General features: G+C 27.9%; 1 protein-coding gene across 6 annotated transcripts in view; it reads right to left on the minus strand.

Moving 5' to 3' along the window:
• Positions 1–192: 192 nt before the first annotated feature.
• The window catches only part of DNAlig4 (DNA ligase 4), a 35,491-nt gene continuing 16,664 nt past the window's right edge, over positions 193–19,019 (minus strand). For all 6 annotated transcript variants that reach the window (XM_087163785.1, XM_087163782.1, XM_087163783.1 and 3 more), the window contains 11 exons: positions 18,797–19,001; positions 16,590–16,840; positions 14,904–15,106; positions 13,964–14,101; positions 13,737–13,883; positions 11,897–12,011; positions 8,736–8,868; positions 7,523–7,661; positions 6,835–6,932; positions 5,261–5,404; positions 193–425 (listed from right to left, as the gene is read on the minus strand). In XM_087163785.1, coding sequence (XP_087019911.1) covers positions 269–425; positions 5,261–5,404; positions 6,835–6,932; positions 7,523–7,661; positions 8,736–8,868; positions 11,897–12,011; positions 13,737–13,883; positions 13,964–14,101; positions 14,904–15,106; positions 16,590–16,840; positions 18,797–19,001 — 1,730 coding nt within the window. In that variant the 3' untranslated portion in view covers positions 193–268. The remainder of the gene's footprint in view (positions 426–5,260; positions 5,405–6,834; positions 6,933–7,522; positions 7,662–8,735; positions 8,869–11,896; positions 12,012–13,736; positions 13,884–13,963; positions 14,102–14,903; positions 15,107–16,589; positions 16,841–18,796; positions 19,002–19,019) is intronic.

A 19,019-nucleotide genomic window follows, 5' to 3' on the forward strand; every position in this document is an offset into this window, starting at 1 on the left:
CTATAATGACGAGGAAATATTGCAGTCCATTTGTTTGACTGTATATATATATGTATCCTAAATTGATAAGATTGCATCACAATGTGTCAACAGATAAATAATTTTCTATTAAAATTACTTTATTTAAACAAATTTTATGAACATGTTTAAATAACATATATGTAACAAAATATAAGAAATAAATTAAACAGAACACATCCAATAAAATTTATATTAAAATATTTTTATCATAATCACAGATATGCTTTTTTAAAATAAGAATCATTATTTAATATGTTTGTGTAGAGTCATCACTACTATCCATTCTGAAAGGATTATAATCTTCTTCACATATAAGTTGATTACTTCTTATGCAATCTTCTACCCATTTATCTGTCACGACATGAATACGTTTTTGCGTAGGATTGTTGTCCATACTGGTAAAACTAAAACACAATAATTACATAAATATGGCTGTGAACAAGTTAAGGATTAAACAGTAATTTAAAATTAAGACACTCATAGCACTCGATTTAAAGAAAAAATCTTGATTTATAAATTTGAAAACTTCATGGATTTTATTAAATGTCGTATTTAAGTAAGACACAGGGATGAGATTAGCCAAAAGGCAAAAAAGCTGAATTTCCACGATAGTAAATTGTACGCAAGCGCAGCCCTTTAATAATAAATTCCAGACAGTTTAAGGTAATAAATAATGTGTTGACATACAATTGCTTACTAATCTATTATTATAAAAACGACTACATTGATACTTAACATTTAGTGAAAATAAAAATTACCAATTGAAAAAATAAAGCTGGAAATTATATTTTTCCTCAGTTCACATATTACTTGAAAAACTACTTGGTTTAGCAAATTAAAACTACTGAGAATATACATTAATATTTCATTTCTTTTAATAAATACTGTTATGTGATTTATAGCAAATATATCAGTAATATTACTTTTTAAATTATATTGGGAAAAAAAAACTTTAACAATGAACCAAATCATTATGTTCATGTTATAGTCTAATCTAACTACAGCCCTTTGAAACATATCAATAACAGTGAAGTAGAAATATATAGTAACTCCTTAACATACAAAAATTGGTATTTTAGTTTGAAAAATTACATGACAATCAGCAACTGTTTAGATAATTGTTTTTTATTTGATAAGAATTTTGCATTTTATAGCATAAATAACAGCAATTACAAATAAAAATTTGATGATGAGTTAACTCTTTTAACTATTAACTCTTTTTCCAACAAAAAAAATTTAAATTGAATCCCTTTTTAAGTTATTGCTTTTGTTTCCTATATCTTTTATGTTTGCTATATTTAGTCGTTAGTCCATTTTCAAACATTTTGTGACAAATCCTATTTTTTCTTCTTTGCTAGCACAGAATGTAAGTTTTGAATATATTCCCTTCCAGTTTCTCTGATGTTGTAACACTTACATATACATACTAATAATCGTCGTTAGAAAAACAGTCACTTTTATAGTAACTAATTTTTAAAAAAAATTTACTTCTTACAAGAATCGCGAGAGTTGATCTTAAAATTGTGTGAATATGAATAACAATTATGGATTTTGAAATCACATGAATATGAAACTAGATATACGATTTTGAAAATGAGAAAATACAAACTGGGATATAGAATTTTTAAAACGCGTAAATACAAATCCCGATTCATAATTTTTAGATCGCGTAAATACGAATCATGATGCGTAATTTTTAGATTGCATAAATAAGAATTATGATGCATAATTTTTAGAATGCGTGAATGCGAATCCCAATGCCATATTTTAAAATCACGTATAAATGAAAATCAATGTTTGATATTATAAACAGCATGAGCAAATCAAGACATTGAATTTTAAACTTGCGGGAATACGAATCGCTTCATAGATTTTTAAAAAGGCGTAAATACGAAGCACGACGTACAATATTCAAATCGCGTGAATAAGAATCTCAACACGCAAATATGAAAAGCTATGTTTGATATTAAAATCGTGTGAATAAGAATCGAGATATTGGCAGACTCCAGGCTTGGGACCTCTAAATGGCTTGTCAGAAACAGCGTCGTTTGAACTACAAAAATCGGATCTATCTGGAGGGCGGGTAAAAAATTCGGAAAATCTTATCTGCTGCGAGTAAAAGGGGAGAAAATAGCTAAAATAAGTAAAAATGAGAAAGGATTGGTAGCTATGTAGTTTGAATTTTGTGTTTCTCTTTGAAAATGGGTCAGTTTTCTGAAAAAGCGGAATACTTATAAAAAAAAAGTGAAATTTTAAAAAAATCTGAAATTCAAGAGATAAAAGTGAAAAAAGCGGAAATCAGCTAAAAAGCGGAAAAATCTCATCCCTGAAGACAAGAGTCTAAATCAGTATATTATCAATTAAAAGTTGGCAAGCATGATTTTAAAGAGTTATAATTTTGTTAATGTAAGTCAAAACTCTCAATTGCAGCAGAAAACACTAAGCTTTCCTCTTTTACACTGCAAAAATCTTTTTCAAAAATATTATTCATTGCCATTTACAAATGAAAAAATTTTGAGGTTAAAAAATTATGAACTTAGATAGCTGAGAAACTTGATAAGTTTTTATGTGTAAACAATACTACAAAGCACTTTTATGTAAAAATGCCACCTTTTCAACACTATATTATATGAAGACCTTTCGTAAAGCCTGATTTATGATAGCGTCTAATTGAAGTATGAAAAATATGGCATAAATAGTGTTAAGGCAATAACTCACTTCAAAGAAAGAAAGTGCTAGCCAAAAGCAGAGCTGTAAAATAACTGTTGCCGCTGTCCAATGAAAAAGAACCTCCTGCATGTATAGAGAGTGCGGGGTTTAACACGTTCGCTGCCACCGACCCACTAGCGCATCAGAGCGGCACATCCTGGTATGCCGACGACACGCTAGTGTGTCTCTCGACTATGATAAGTTATAAACTCTGTGTTTAGTGTGGCTTTGGGAGTTGAACGGAGAGGTTGTTTCGGCACGTTAGTGAAGCATTATTTTTTTGTGGTTTGTTTTCAAAATTTTTGTTTGAATTTTTTTATGTGCGTGACTGCGAATATCTGTATATTGTGCTTATTATTTGTAAATATTTTCAGTATTGTTTCATAAATGGTATTCTTGAATGGTATTCCGTTTTATTCCTTTTAAGCTGCTATTTTATGCAATATGTCAGTAATTTCTGAGAATATTGATTAGATGCGCTAGAGCGTCAGTGGCACTCACGAAGACAGGTTGAGTCTGTGTGCCACTGACGCTCCAGAGCGTCGGAAAGAAAAACGCTCTCTAAACAGGAAAATAATATGTTTCTTCGTTTTTCTGGTTTTCCTAGTAAAATATAAGGAACATTAAAACCGTGTTTTGTAATCCGGCTTCTGAGGATGGAAATATCATTTTTAGTGGCAGCGAATGTGTTAAGCAAAAGAACGCAGCTGGATTTAGGAGAGGCGAGGGGCATTCATTTAGAATATTTAATATTTTACAATAGAATTTATTTGATCTCCTTTATGAATTTGGAAATTAAAAATTACCAAGAATAAAAATATGTAATATTTGATAAATGCTTTAAGATAATTATTAATTTATTGTTAAGTTAATGGGTAGCACTGGATGCAATGTTGTAAGAGATGTTAAGAATATTAATATTAATTTTAATCAATGCATATTGTACTAATAGCTCCGTAACAATAGGAAAGAGGTCTTTGTAATTTTTTCTATATTTATTACCATAACTTTGAAAATATTAGCAATAATCTGAAACTTATCTGCTTTTTAGAATTTAGCTATGTTCTTACCAACATAATTTCATGCATATAAATATATAATAAAAATAATTAAGTTACTGAGAAGAGCAAATGCTAACCCCTGTGGCAGAATTCTAACGCTTATATCTTTCTGCCAGATACTTTTAATAATAACAAACATATATGTTACTAATTTAAAATAACAAAAGCGCTGTGTTTACAAAAAAAAAACATATAATTTATTTTAATTGAACATGTAATAATTTTTTATTCTAATATTATGGGTGATATTCTCGCATATTGTTGGGGGGATGCACAAACTATTTTCGTCGCAATTTGTAAATAATCACCACAGTAAAAAAATAATTAGAAATCAAAGTAGTAATTGCCGAAAAATCGATTGACGACGAAATTATGCAAATCGGGCTCCTCAAATGTGTGTGTCGTTTCGAGATTAGGTTGTTGTAATAAAAAATATCAGATTTAAAAACTTAAGAGCAATCAATAGCAATAGTTGCCAAAAATTCGATAGAATTATTGCCTTATAAAGTAAATACTCAAATGCATGATTCAAACAATTTTCCATATTGTTTGAAATAATCGGGATATTTAAAATTCACGTGAAAATCAATCGAAACATTGCATCGATTTGCAATACTCTGCGTAAATTGAGCTCATCAAAAGGTGATTATCTAAATGCATGATTAAAATATTATAAGTAAATTTCTGTAGAAAATAAAAGTTTTTTTTTTTCTTTTCAAAAGAAAAGTCTTTCTGCAAGAGCTCTGTAACGTTCTGCGACGATGTCGCTGCGATTCTGCCACGGGGATGCTAACTAGTCCATTTTCTCCTCCTTCTAAATTGTACAAACATTTTAGGTACATGAAAATAAGATTACTTTGTTTATTAAGGGACTTTAGGTGGTTTTTTTTTTATTTAGAGTTTGTGATAGTAAAAAATATTTTCACTTTACTAATAACTTTACATTAATAGTCTCTCTATTTTTTTTAATCAATATTTTAAGTAAATTTTTTAATTTTTCTTTAATTAATTTTTAGATAAGTGTTATTGTGTTGATACAGTAAATAATGTTTTTGTACTACATAATATTAGTTTTTTAATGACAATACTCAGTTATGTCACTTGGTCGATATTTGTGTGTGTAGGAAGTCTTTGGTTTTATAAAATTCTGCTAAAGAGTTCTGCAGGGTACATAATTTCAACAAAATTTATCTTAAATGTGAGCAATAAAATGAGAAAAAATCTCTAAGTTGTGTTTTAATTTGAAGTGTAGAAAAATTTCTTCATAAAAATTGCAATAAGAGTAGTGTTATGTTGATAGATAAAGAATCTAAATTCAAATTTTTCTAATTTAGAAAAGCCAACCTACGCTCTCTATTTTTGATATAGAAAGATCATATAAAAATGACATTATATACAATTTTAGATAAAATACAATTTACAAATAATTAGTATTATTTGTATAGGCAATATTAAATAGTAATTTATACCGAGGTAGCACTATGTGTGTAGTTCTATTTTCAACTTTTGAACAAATATTTGCACCAAACATCTTTAGCTTTAAACTTAGCAATTTCATCTCAGCTTCTATAGATTCTCTGAACGCTTCATTGTGTTTTCCTTTAATAAATATCCTAAAATAAAAACATATTAAAATATCTATAACTTATGCCCAAAATTCATTTGAAACAAATATTTAACGGTTTAAATATAATTAATTAATAATATAATATAATTAATTTAAATATAACAAATATTAAAACGGTTTATCAAAAAATATGTTTTAATCTACTATAACTGCTTCTGTTTCTAATGTTTTATCTGTATCTTCAATACAGATATATTGTAAGAATACATAATTTACTAATGTACAATGCACAAAATAAAAAAAAGCTAGAACCCTTAAGATTGTGTCCTAGAACGTGAAAATCTGATGATTTGATTAAAAGTTATTCTAAGAGGTCCGTTTTTTATTTATTGCACTGTACAACCATACACTATATTCATAAAAAATATTCACAGATTAACATCAAATGACACAATTCAACTTCAGTATTACATTTAATCCAATTTTCATTTACCTTTTATTCATCAGCTATCCATTAACAATATATATTAATCATAATTGCACAATGCGCAAAAACAAACATAATTACACTGAATAACTTTTATTTTAATAATCGGATCTTCTCATTTTAGAACTCAATATTAATGGTGCATGAGGGTAACTCCAAATATGCTCAGTAGTGCAGACGATATTTTAAGTTATGAAATCAGACACAAAATGTACTTCCACTAAATAAACATAATTTTTTTCGTCGGATTCGGATTTCAACTTAAAATATTGTCTGAGTCATGGTGGCTCAGTGATTAAGGCACTGTACTGCCATTGTTAAGAACTGTGGTCCAATCCCCAGTGGTGGCCTGAAGCCCACTCAGCTTCAGATCAATGGGTACCAACTTGTATATGAGATAAACGTGGCCTGTGGGCAGTGATGACCACATTCATGTCGTTGGTTACGAAATTGTGGAACCTTTAACTTCGATGACCCCCTCGCCCACAACAGGCTGCTGCTGGAATGCTTACTTTTTAAAATATTCTCTGCACTAATTTATTAACATATTTGAAGTTCTTATTTTCATATTTTGATTTAAAACTCCATTTAAAATTTTAAGCAGAGTAGAAGAGTTAAAATAAGTAATCTCAAATAATAAATCTTATATCAAGGCCAACTCTAGCCTTTTTCAGTGTTGACCTTTATCTGACACACTAAACTCTGGTTTAAGCTAAAACACGTTGATAGATCTTGAGCTTAACGGCTTGAATTGATAGTCCCAGACACTGTACTTACAAAAAAGTGCCCAAACTCCCTAGTGCAAAGTCTATTGATTTATTTATATACTTTGCAATGCAATACTTCTTTTAAAATATAGGAAAATTCATTTATTTTATTACACACACATATATATATATTTGCATTAACTACTTTTTAATAATCATTTTGAAATATGAACAGAAAATATGTCTAATCCTCACAACATAATATATGAAAAATAAAATTACCAACAGCCTCTGAATAAACCACAAGGCAATGAATCTGGAAAGTAATTTTTCTCTAGTTCAGCAATTTTTTGATTTGTCATATCCTGTGCTAACCATTCCTGTAAAAGATTTGGTATAAAAAATTACTTGGGATAAATAAAAATTTCCATATAATAAACAAACAAATTCCATCCACATAAATAATTAAGTTTTGAGAAGTAAAATATTATTATAATAAGTAAATATAATTTTATATGTACTGGTTATAACAATATTTTACTCTTTCAAAATAACTATATTGGTTACATAATTACAACATATTAACTTTGTATATTATCATAACAATACTCCCTTAAAATACAGGTGCTATTATATGGTAAGAATCATTATGCTGTTAACCTTTTATTTAATAGGATTAATTTTTTAAGAAATTATTTAAAAAAAATTTAGACGTATGAAAATGTGGTGTAAAGGGGATATTCTGACCAATTTTTATACAAAAATTATCTATTCTGACATTAATAAAAATTTTATTGAAATAAGGTGTATATAAATGATTAAAATGAATACAAATCATTCGAAAATACTATTAGCAAATAGTTCAATCTTGAAGAAAGGAAAAACAGCTATAACAACAATTATATAAAAACGAATTCAAATTAAAATACAAAAAATTTTTCTTTTTAAAAAATGATGGATATAAAATTACTTCTTCTGAAATACTTGAAAAAATCCTTTTCAAAGAATTTTCGGAAACATCTTCAGTAAAGTTATCACCATACTTGTCATAAAATTGTCCTAATTTTTCACAAGTTTCTTGTTTAGCATGATAGAGATCATCAGGCTTCCTAATTAACAAAAAAAAAAAAAAAAAAAAAAAAAAATTAGCAAATTTAGAAATAACAGACAGGAATTAAATGTGAAAAATCAACTGAAAAAGAATTACTTAATAACAAACATTAAACTGTGATAACCTTAAATAATATACAGTCTAAACTCTATCCCCTTTCGTTTTTCCGAGTGAATTGATTTTGGAAGTTAGCAGATTCCCCCATTTATTGGTCTGCAATTGTACCCACTTTTAAAAAATGAGCTTCAAATAGCAAGTTTAATATTTTTGAATCAGTTTATGAAAATATCAAAACTTGTAATGTTGTGGGTTCAAGAAGTTCACTTTTCTGCGTTTATTGCCTTGTTTTACCAGTCTCATCACAAATGTTATTCTTATAATGTTATAATAATTCCCATTTAAATTGATTTTAGAAGTTAGCAGATTCCCCCATGTATCGGTCTGATATTCTACCAAATTTTAAAGACATTGTTCTATCAAAAAGACACTGTTCAAATTGTTCTATTCAACAATTTCACAAATTCAACTCCAATCTATTTCAACGTACCGTCGGTCCGTGGCATATCAAAGCGCCATTCATTTTACATGATTCACAATTTCGTGATTTTTGACAATTGTCAGAAACTTGCCAACTCTGCCTAGTTATGATATTTTTTTAAAGTGCTTAAAAATATTTTTGAGCGCTTAAAGGGTGCTTATTTTTCATTTAAAAATTTGGCTATGCACCCTGGAAATGAATGTGTCCAATCTAGAATTTCTAAATATTTTAAATAAATGAATTTATTCATCTTTTGTATGTACCGTAAAGTATTTTTGCGGCAAATACATAATGGTTTCCATAAAACACTTTTATACTTATGAAAATTTCGAGTTTATTATTTTTGTTGTTACTTTCCATACTTTTTCAAGTCATTTATGATATTTTATGCACACTTGGGTTTGTTTTTTCCCGTATTTTTCATTTGCAATAAATGGTTCCATGAAAAACGAAAATTTTACTGTATTAGGTATTACTGTAGTATTGTACTCTAAAAACACAAAATAAAAAAGCTTTATAACAAAAAATAATCACCACTGCAAAAGTAATCCTTCCATATAACAATTTTCAATCCATTCTTCTTTAACAACATCATATATTCCTTTATTAATCAGATTTTTTACTTTAGCTGTGATTTTATCACAAATGATGCAAAATGTACCATTTCCTAAAATATCAAATAAATATTAATTTTCTTGAATGCATATAAAATGTAAGAGAGAGAAAATTCAGTGTTGGTATTGTCATTGGATAGCTGGTGTATGGAACATTTCGAAGCAGAAATATTTAAATTTAAAGTGCAAATGGGAGAAATAGCCTAATTTGTAAGAGTTTAGAACTTGATTTAAAATTGTGCTTAATATTTTAGCATTTATGTAAACTTTACACTACTTCAAGCATTTTGACTCTGGGTAAAATGGTAATGAATGCAAAAAATACAGATGTGACAAGATGTAGACTCAGGAAATTTTTAACATTCTTAGGACATTATGCTTTGCCGAAAAACAGTGAAACCAACCACAAAGGAAAAATAAAGAAATTCATACACTTTTTAGTCATCACCCAATTTACAAACAAAGTCATGGTATCCGCGCACCTGGAAAGTCATGAGTTTCAGAATTAAACAAAATTTGTCATGAAATGTCATAATTTTAACTATTTATTAAAAAAAAAAATCATAAAAAGTCACGGAATTAGGTCGCCGAAAAATCTTATTTTAAAAATGGAATGTACCCCCTCCCCCAATTTCATGGTGTTGCGAATATCTGAATTTGTAACAAAATCCCCACTCACAGTCATATTTGATTAAAATGTAAAATGTTTTTATCATGCTCTTTAAAAATTATGGTGTTCTTACAAGAAATGAAAAAAAAAAAAAACATTTCTAGAGCATATTATCTTTTAAACTTCTGTAATTTCAGAATTTATGGTATTTATTTTTTATTTTATCAATTTAAAATTTAGCAAGTCATTAGCAAATTTTTTTATTCCGAAATGAGAACAAAAAAATCAGGAGTATTTCTTTCCTTTCTGATGAGCAAAAAAAGTATCTTTAGAATGTAATTCTACAGATGAAAAGAAAAAAAAAAATATTTGCTTTTGTATTTTTTTCAGCTACTTTATTGCTTCAACTCTTTCTTTACTCTGTTTTTCAAATTATTTTGTAGGAAAACCACCAGCATGCCATATTAAAAATGAGTAAAGGAAGACCTAAAATACTAAGAAGTTTTATACTAAGAATTGGAAGGGAAAAAAATTAAATACACATCAAAGGGCAAATAAATAATTTTTAATTGAATGAATCTAAATTAAGAAATCCTACAAATTAAATAATTTAATTTAGAAAAAACAATAATCAGGAATGAGATTAGCCAAAAGGCAAAAAAGCTGAATTTCCAGGATAGTAAATTTTACGCAAGCGCAACCCTTTAATAATAAATTCCAGACAGTTTAAGTTAATAAATAATGTGTTGACATACAATTGTGTACTAATCTATTATTATATAAATGATTAGATTGATACTTAACATTTAGAGAAAATAAAAATTGCCAATTGGAAAAAAAAAAGCTGAAAATTATATTTTTCCTCAGTTCATATAAGAGACAATTATTACTTGAAAAACTACCTGGTTTAGCAAATTAAAACTACTGAGAATATACATTAATATTTCATTTCTTTTAATAAATACTGTTATGTGATTTATAGCAAATATATCAGCAATATTACTTTTTAAATTATATTGGGAAAAAAAACTTTAACAATGCACCGAATCATTATGTTCATATTATAGTCTAATCTAACTAGAGCCCTTTGAAACATATCAAGAACAGTGAAGTAGAAATATATAGTAACTCCTTAACATACAAAAATTGCTATTTTAGTTTGAAAAATTACATGACAATCAGCAACTGTTTAGATAATTGTTTTTTATTTAAGAATTTAGCATTTTATAGCATAAATAACAGCAATTATAATTAAAATTTTGATGATGAGTTAACTCTTTTTCCAAAAAAAAAAAAATTTATTAAATCCCTTTTTAAGTGATTGCTTTTGTTTGCTATATCTTTTATGTTTGCTATATTTAGTCGTTAGTCCATCTTCAAACATCTTGTGACAAATCCTATTATTTCTTCTTTGCAAGCACAGAATGTAAGTTTTGAATATATTTCCTTCCGGTTTCTCTGATGATGTAACACTTATATATATTAATAATCGTTGTTAGAAAAACAGTCACCTTTATAGTAACTAATTTAAAAAATTTTTTACTTCTTACAAGAATCGCGATAGTTGATCTTAAAATTGCGTGAATATGAATAACAATGACAATGATTGATTTTGAAATCACATGAATATCAAACTAGATATACGATTTTGAAAATGAGAAAATACAAACTGGGATATAGAATTTTTAAAACGCATAAATACAAATCATGATTCATAATTTTTAGATCGCGTAAATACGAATCATGATGCATAATTTTTAGATTGCATAAATAAGAATTATGATGCATAATTTTTAGAACGTGTGAATGTGAATCCCAATGCCCGATTTTAAAATCACGTATAAATACAAAAATCAATGTTTGATATTATAAACCGAATTTTAAACTTGCGTGAATATGAATCGCTACATAGGTTTTTAAAAAGGCGCAAACACGAATCACAATATTGGATTTCTAAGTCTCGTAAATAAGAATCGCAAAGTACAATATTCAAATTGCGTGAATAAGAATTGTAACACGTAAATATGAAAAACTATGTTTGATAATAAAATCGTGTGAATAAGAATCGAGTTATTAGCAGATTCCAGGCTTGGGACCTCTAAAAGGCTTGTCAGAAGCAGCGCCGTTTGAACTACAAAAATCGGATCTATCTGGAGGGCAGGAAAAAAATTCGGAAAATCTTATCTGCTGCGAGTAAAAAGGGAGAAAATAGCTAAAATAAGTAAAAATGAGAAAGGATTGGTAGCTCTGTAGTTTGAATTTTCTGTTTTTTCTGAAAAAGCGGAATACTTATTTTAAAGAAGTGAAATTTTTAGAAAAATCTGAATTTTTGATAAAAAAGCTGAAATTCAAGAGATAAAAAAAAAAGCGGAAAAAATCTTATCCCTGAATAATGTATAAAAACATTCCGAAAATATATTTTTTATTTGAAAAAAAAATTATATTTGTTAAATTTCTTAAAGCAATCTTACCAGGATTTTGCACCAGCTTTCCCCCACTTTGAGCTATTTTCTTTTCAACTTCTTGTTTCTTTTCAAGAGAGGAGAAAATAACGCACATTTCTTTGTTCTTAAAAATATCTGTAACCTGCATAATACAACAGTAAATACACAAGTAAAAATCAGTGCAAAACGTCAATCTAAAAAAGTTTATAAACATTATATACAGTAGGGAACCGATTATCCGGAACGATCGGAACCATCGCTATTCCGGATAACTGATTATTCCGGTTTTCTGAATCGCTACAAAAAGCCGTTTTTTTATTGTTAAACCCAACTAAAAAAAACATTTTTTTTGGAAATAATCTTAAAACGATGGAGTAATACACTAATGATTATTTCCAAAATGATGGTAAGGTAAACATCTTTCAAAAAAGAACGAAAAATTCTAAAATCTAATGAGGAAAAAAAAAAATTTTTTAAAAATGGCGGGAAAATTTATCGAATTTCGTTCCGGTTTTTTGGTTTTCCGGTTTTCTGATTTCCGGATAACGGGTTCTGTACTGTACTATTCTAAGCCAATTAACTTGCTTAATATATATCTTTAAATTATCTTCCTTTTTGAATCATTGAATTTTTAGAAAATGCTATAAAAAAACATAACCCCTAAAAAATAAATACATTTTATGGCATTTTTGTTTTCATTTTGATTTCTATTTTGTGTTTGCCTTTTATCATTTTAGTAATAGTTATTATTCAAAAAGGCAATGAAACAAATAATCATCTTAAATGATTAACTTGTTACTAATTACATAAATTAAAATTTAACTCCAAATTAACTTATGCTTCCTCATTAAATTTTATTTATTTTAAATAAATATTTTTATTTAAATACATAATTAATAACTATCTTATATAAAAATAGAATTAACAATATAAAAATAATGTTCAACCACCTTCACTGCTCCATCTTGAGCTTTGTATCTTAATTACACACATGATGAATTAAAATTAAAGGCATTGCATATTTAAAGAGCAAAATAATGTCTTGCCACCTTCACTGCTTCATCTTGAGTTTTGCACCTTAATTACACACATGATGAATTAAAATTAACAGCATTGCATATTTAAAGTGCAAAATAATAATGTCTAGCCACCTTCACTGCTTCATCTTGAGTTTTGCATCTTAATTGCACACATGATGAATTAAAATTGCATATTTAAAGTGCAAATTAGAGGTACTTATAATATACATTACACTAACCTAAAAACACGCTCACCGAGTAAATTTTGCTGCTTGAATAAACTATTATATTTTGTTGCTAATAAATAAACTATTAATATTTTCATTGAAAAGAATATTCTTTAAACTAATTGGGCATTAATGTTTTTTCAAAACATATATAATCAACATCCAGGAAATTTAGAGAATTTAATTTAGTGGGACAGATAAATATGAACCAAAATTTTAGTTAAAAAACAGCCATAAGAATTGGAGTCATCCTATACATGTCCAAAGGAAGTGATCTTAATATATAAACCAAACTTTAAAGAAGTTGGTTAAAACACTATGTCCAACTATGTTGGTTAAAACACTAAGAGGCAAAATCCATTAGAAATTTATTGACTTATTTTACAGTAAGAAATGTGAGACAGATTTTATCACACTGCCCCTAAAAAGGTTAATATGGATACCTTATTTAAAGTGTCAGCAAACAAGCTAATTAACAGAATTGTGAGATTATATCATGCATGCTTTTCAGAAATTAATAAAATATTTTAAAAATTTTGTCACTAGAATGGTAATTATATTAAACATACAAAATAATAATTTACAACAATTTTTAAGTTTACTGCAAAAAAATGTATTTACCTGTTGCACATTACTGATATCAGTAGGCCTAAAATGTGGTGCAATACTAACAATACGCTCTTTTTGCATTTTTTGCTTCTTAGGAGAAGGTTCTTCTTCTGCTTCTGTCACAGTGCTTCGTCTAGTTGCTAACCGACCTTGTGCAAGCTAAAAAAAGTGTAAAAAATTATTCAACTCGAAAAAAGACAATGTTTAGTAAAAAAATATAGAACCAGAACTATTGTTACATTTCTAAGATCTTCCAATTCCCTCATTGTCATGCAATCACGCCATGACTTATCATAACGAATCTTTTCTACTCTGGGAAAGCGCAAAGTACAGTTTGTTGCAAAGCTTTTGCTGCCATTTATTTCTGAAGCTTTTACCTGAAATGTCAATTTTAGAAAAACGTCTTAAAATAATGATATTAACATGAAGTTTTAATTAAACAATATTAAATACTAAGTAAATTTAAAACTATTAATATAAATATAAAAAACTGACTTAGATGAAAAAGAAAAAAAAACTGATCAATCTATTACTTAAAGCATTTTATAACTTTGCAAAAATTAATAAGTGAATGATCTTCTGATCAACCACATTAAAAAATCAAAATTGTCAGTACTGGAATTTAATCTATGAATCAGTCTATAGTATTAATTCAAACTAGTTTTAGTTAAGAGGATCTACACTTAATACAATATCCTCAGAAAAATATCAAATAATTTAAAAATGATAATTAATTCAGAAAAAAAAAATGAGAAAAGAATGTGTCCTCTGATCAACCACATTAAAAAATCAAAATTGTCAGTACTGGAATTTAATCTATGGATTAGTCTATAGTATTGATTCGGACTAGTTTTACTTAAGAGGATCTACACTTAATACAATATCTTCAGAAAAATATCAAATAATTTAAAAATGATAATTTATAAAAAAAGATGGAAAAAAAATGAGAAAAATCACAAATCTGGATATCTTATATTAGATTACAAAGTACTCAGCAAATATAAGTTTTAATTTAAATCAAAGCATTGCAAGTAAAAATTAAGGTAATTGAAAATTAAATAAAGCATTATTCATTTTTTATAATTAAAATTGTCAAAAAAATAAGAGACAGTAAGTAAAATAAAAAAAAAATATGAACATAGAAATATTATCAAACTAAATATTCCTGATAAAATTCACCTGCACTATTAGTGATTTGGAAGGTTCAATCCATAAATCTGGTTGTTCTTTCCTGCCCCCTCCAATAATGAGGTTCTTTGGAGGTTTTTTTGGATCATATTTCTGCCAATGTTGTTCAATCTTTGCTGACAGTTCAAGGAGCTCCTTAAAGGTGTAGCCAGAACCAACTTTTGCAAATGAATAATAGCATTTAGGTTCACTATCTGAAAAATAAGCAACAGATGCAAATAATATATATTTATTGCAGATAAAAAAATTAAAAGGAACTTTGAATTGGAGCATTTAAATATCTTTTATTTCAGTGCATATTTTATATTATAACAGGTTGCGTTTCATATACATGCATAAAGGGTGTCTTAAAATTCAGGCAAGATTTAATTTTAAGATACCACCCTTTAAATCTTTTACAACATTTGAGACAATAAAAAAACCCCATCATAAAAGACGGTGTTTTATTACAAAACTTTATCTGAATTTCAAGACAACATGTATACATTGAAAACTTTCTAAGAATTGAATATGCTAAATTAGATCTATTTCAACTTTGATATTTCAAACAAAATTTTTATTTTAAAAATATTAATTTGCTATTAATATTTTCTATTTTCCTTTTTTTAAGCAAACCCTTTAAGTGAATTATACAAAATTAAACTGACTTATAGTTAAACTAAAAGTTATTAGATAATGTGAAAAAGAATCATTTCACATTTAAAGAACACAATTGGAAAGCCATAAATCAATATTTATTTTAAATTATGGCTATTTATTTTCATTGATTAGTTGTATGATACCTGATTGTTCATAAATTATTTGAAGCGATTCAAATGATTAAAAAATAGAGTTGAACCTGAATAAATCATTCCTGCATTTTTGGTTTTCCGAATGCATCATGTTGTTTGAATAGTCTTGTAAGAAATGCTATTTTTATTAGTATTGATGATACTTATTTTGAGCATTTTTGAAACTAGTAGGTTTTCAGATCGGTCATTCAAAAAGTTCTACCGACAATTAAAAAGAATATTGCAGTTATTTGGTCATGAGTCTAAAAAACATAAACTCCAAATGTTAGCTAAACAGCATGTTCAATGTTTATGCATCTGTTGAAAAAAAAGTTTACATTTTGTATTGTTGGTTCAAGAAATCTTTGCAGAAACTAAAAGGCAGAGTGATTCTGACGCAGCCGACGAAACTGAACCAGATCCAATATATGTGAAAGGGCTTGAAGCGTTTAAAAAAATGAAGAACTTTCTGTATTCAAGTGAATTAAATTCCATCATTCTTTGCATTTATTTTTCCATTAGGCACATAATGATTTTTTTTGTTTTTGTTTATCATAAATGTATCAATTTCTAAGTCCTTTACATCTTTATTACTATTCATACATTTTCACTCCATTATTTAATATTTTACTTTGACTCGCATTTGTAATTTTCTCGTATTTATTGTTCACAATAAACGGCCCCAATTGAACAAAAACAGTTGATTGAGTTTTTACAGTACTATAAATACCACTGAATATGTCATATTGAAAAAAAAAACACATACGAAATCCAGTTCATTAATTGTAGTTATAAAGAAACCATGCAAAAATTATTGGGCGATTTGTCTGCACAAACATTACAATTTGCATCACCATCACTAATGTCAACTAATTAGAGAAGAAATTTTCCAATATCCTTTCTATACCTTTTTGCTCATTCGACGCTACAGCAAGTAAGAAATGAGATATTATATTTGATCTGCGGCCTTCACCGTAGTATCCTCCAATAATAAGAAGATCTAGTTCATTCATCAGGTTTTCAATATATTCTGGTTTCACTTTCAGCCAACCACCTCCTTTTCTTATATTTGGCTTGTATACCGATTCAGGATTTTTTACAACAATTCCCTCAAGTCTACCATCAATAGCTTTGTTCAGTTCATCGTTTACTTCAGTACTATAAACATTAAAAAATTATCATTAAACAATGTGAAAATGATAAATCAAATGGAAATAAATATTTGTAACTTTTTTTTATCGTTTGCTTACATTCTTTTTTTCCCTTTTAAACTAAAAACTAAACTCAGTGGCGCGACAGCCCATAGAGGTCCAAGGCCTACTGTGCCCATCTCAGTTTTCTTGACCTTGGGCTCTGGGGTGCAGGAGCAGATGTTCCGGTCAGGCGAACGCGGAACCCCCAGTGTTTAGTTCCCAAGCATGCTTGGTACTCATTTATCGACCCACTGAAGGGATGAAAGGCTGATTCAACCTTGCCCGGCCCAAGGATCGAACCCAGGACCTGTGGCACGGGAACGCGAAGCGCTACCACTCAGCCACTGGGCGTCTTTTTTAGACTTTAAAAATTATCTAAAGCAAAACAAAGATTTAATTTTTTTAAAGTATTTTTAAAAATTTTCTTTTCACTTATTTTAGAACAAAAATAAATGTCACATAAACTACTTATATTACTGCAACTGATAAAACAAATGTTTAACAAGACCTAGCATGTAAAACTTACAGGCATAGCATTAAACTTAACACAATAAAGCTTTTAAAATCTTAATTAAGTTATATTTAATTAAGATTATAGTTACATTAAGTTTATATTTAAAATATTTTTAAAAACAATTCAGCAATGAAAATGTAACAGTTTTATCGAATGTTAAGGATCCAAATATATTTCAAAAGTTTTTACTAATTGTTACTTCTAAATAAGTTATATGTAGACTGAAAATTTATTTTCCAAGGAAAACATATTTATATTAAATCACTAATATTTAGAAAGTCAACTTTAATAAACAAGGCATGATCCTAAACATTATCTAAGGTCAAAAAGATGGTGAAATATTAATTACTTTTAATTATTCAGAATTAGAAATGCCTATTGCTTTCTTGTGAGGAAATCAGAGTGTCTCCTATGCATTCATATTCTTTGTAAATTGCCAAATAAAGGGTACAATAAATTCATCCATCATATTTTCTTCATTTGAAAACTGTGAAAGTGCTATACACAACACTTCACACTCTTTCTGCAAAGTATTATAACAAGTGGGTTTTTTTGGAGATCAAATATCTGGTAGTCACACTCATCTTAACTTTTAATTTTTTGCAGAGACTTAGCAGCTCTTGGGATATATGTTATTTAACAGGGTATGTAGCCAAATTTTTTAACAAAAAATAAGCACTTTACAAGCATTCAAAATTATCTCTAAGCACTTTACAAGTATTCAAAAATATTTCTAAACATTTTACAAGTATTCAAAAATATTTTTAAGCACTTTACAAGCATTCAAAAATATTTCTAAGCACTTAAAAAAATATATTATGACTAGGCAGGGTCGGCAAGTTTTTGACAATTGATGGTTTTAACCGTTATGCCAACAAAACAAAAAAACTTTTGGCATATGTGAAAACGTTGAATAGAACAATGTACACAATGTCTTCTTGCATAAGTCGTAGTGAAAATCAATAAAGGAAAAATCTCAGTTTGAAAAAGGGAAAAGCCCTTTTTAAAAACATTTAATGAAAAAAGCACCTTTAAGGACTTTTAAAATACGAATATAAGCACCTTTAAGTACTTTTTAAAAACGCGACGAACGCTGTTTAACAAATATGGAAACTCAGTGTTATGCCATATATGTTGAAAGTAACAAGCATTAGGGAAGTAGTTAAAAAAAATCTTTTGTCCAAGTCTCAATAGGTTCTAAGTAAACATTTTCTTCACTTTTGTGTTCTTACGATATAGAGACCTCCCATTATAATATCCATATTTGTTTAGACCACAGGAGTTGTTATAACAAGCTACACATCATTTTTTGTAACAGAAAATGCATTTAATATAAGGGATTACTAATATTCAACAAAATATTATAAAACATTAAAAGAGAATAATGGTTCATAAATGTTCACTTACTTAGTTGTTGCTATGATTTGATCAGTGTAACGAATTTTGTTTTCTATTTGGGAGAATGTGTCCTTAATGAAAGATACTCTTTCAGTTACAGGATAGTTTGTCAATACTTTATCGTTAAGCATGAGAATGTCAAAAACGCAAAAACATGGAGCGAAATCCCCATCTGGCTCTAAAGCTTGTATATCTGCATTTTCCCCTTTTGAAACTATTAAAAAAAGGGAAA

Source organism: Parasteatoda tepidariorum, chromosome 5 (assembly GCF_982258835.1).
Source record: "Parasteatoda tepidariorum strain Cologne lab strain chromosome 5, Ptep-v5.0, whole genome shotgun sequence".
Lineage (NCBI taxonomy): Eukaryota > Metazoa > Arthropoda > Arachnida > Araneae > Theridiidae > Parasteatoda > Parasteatoda tepidariorum.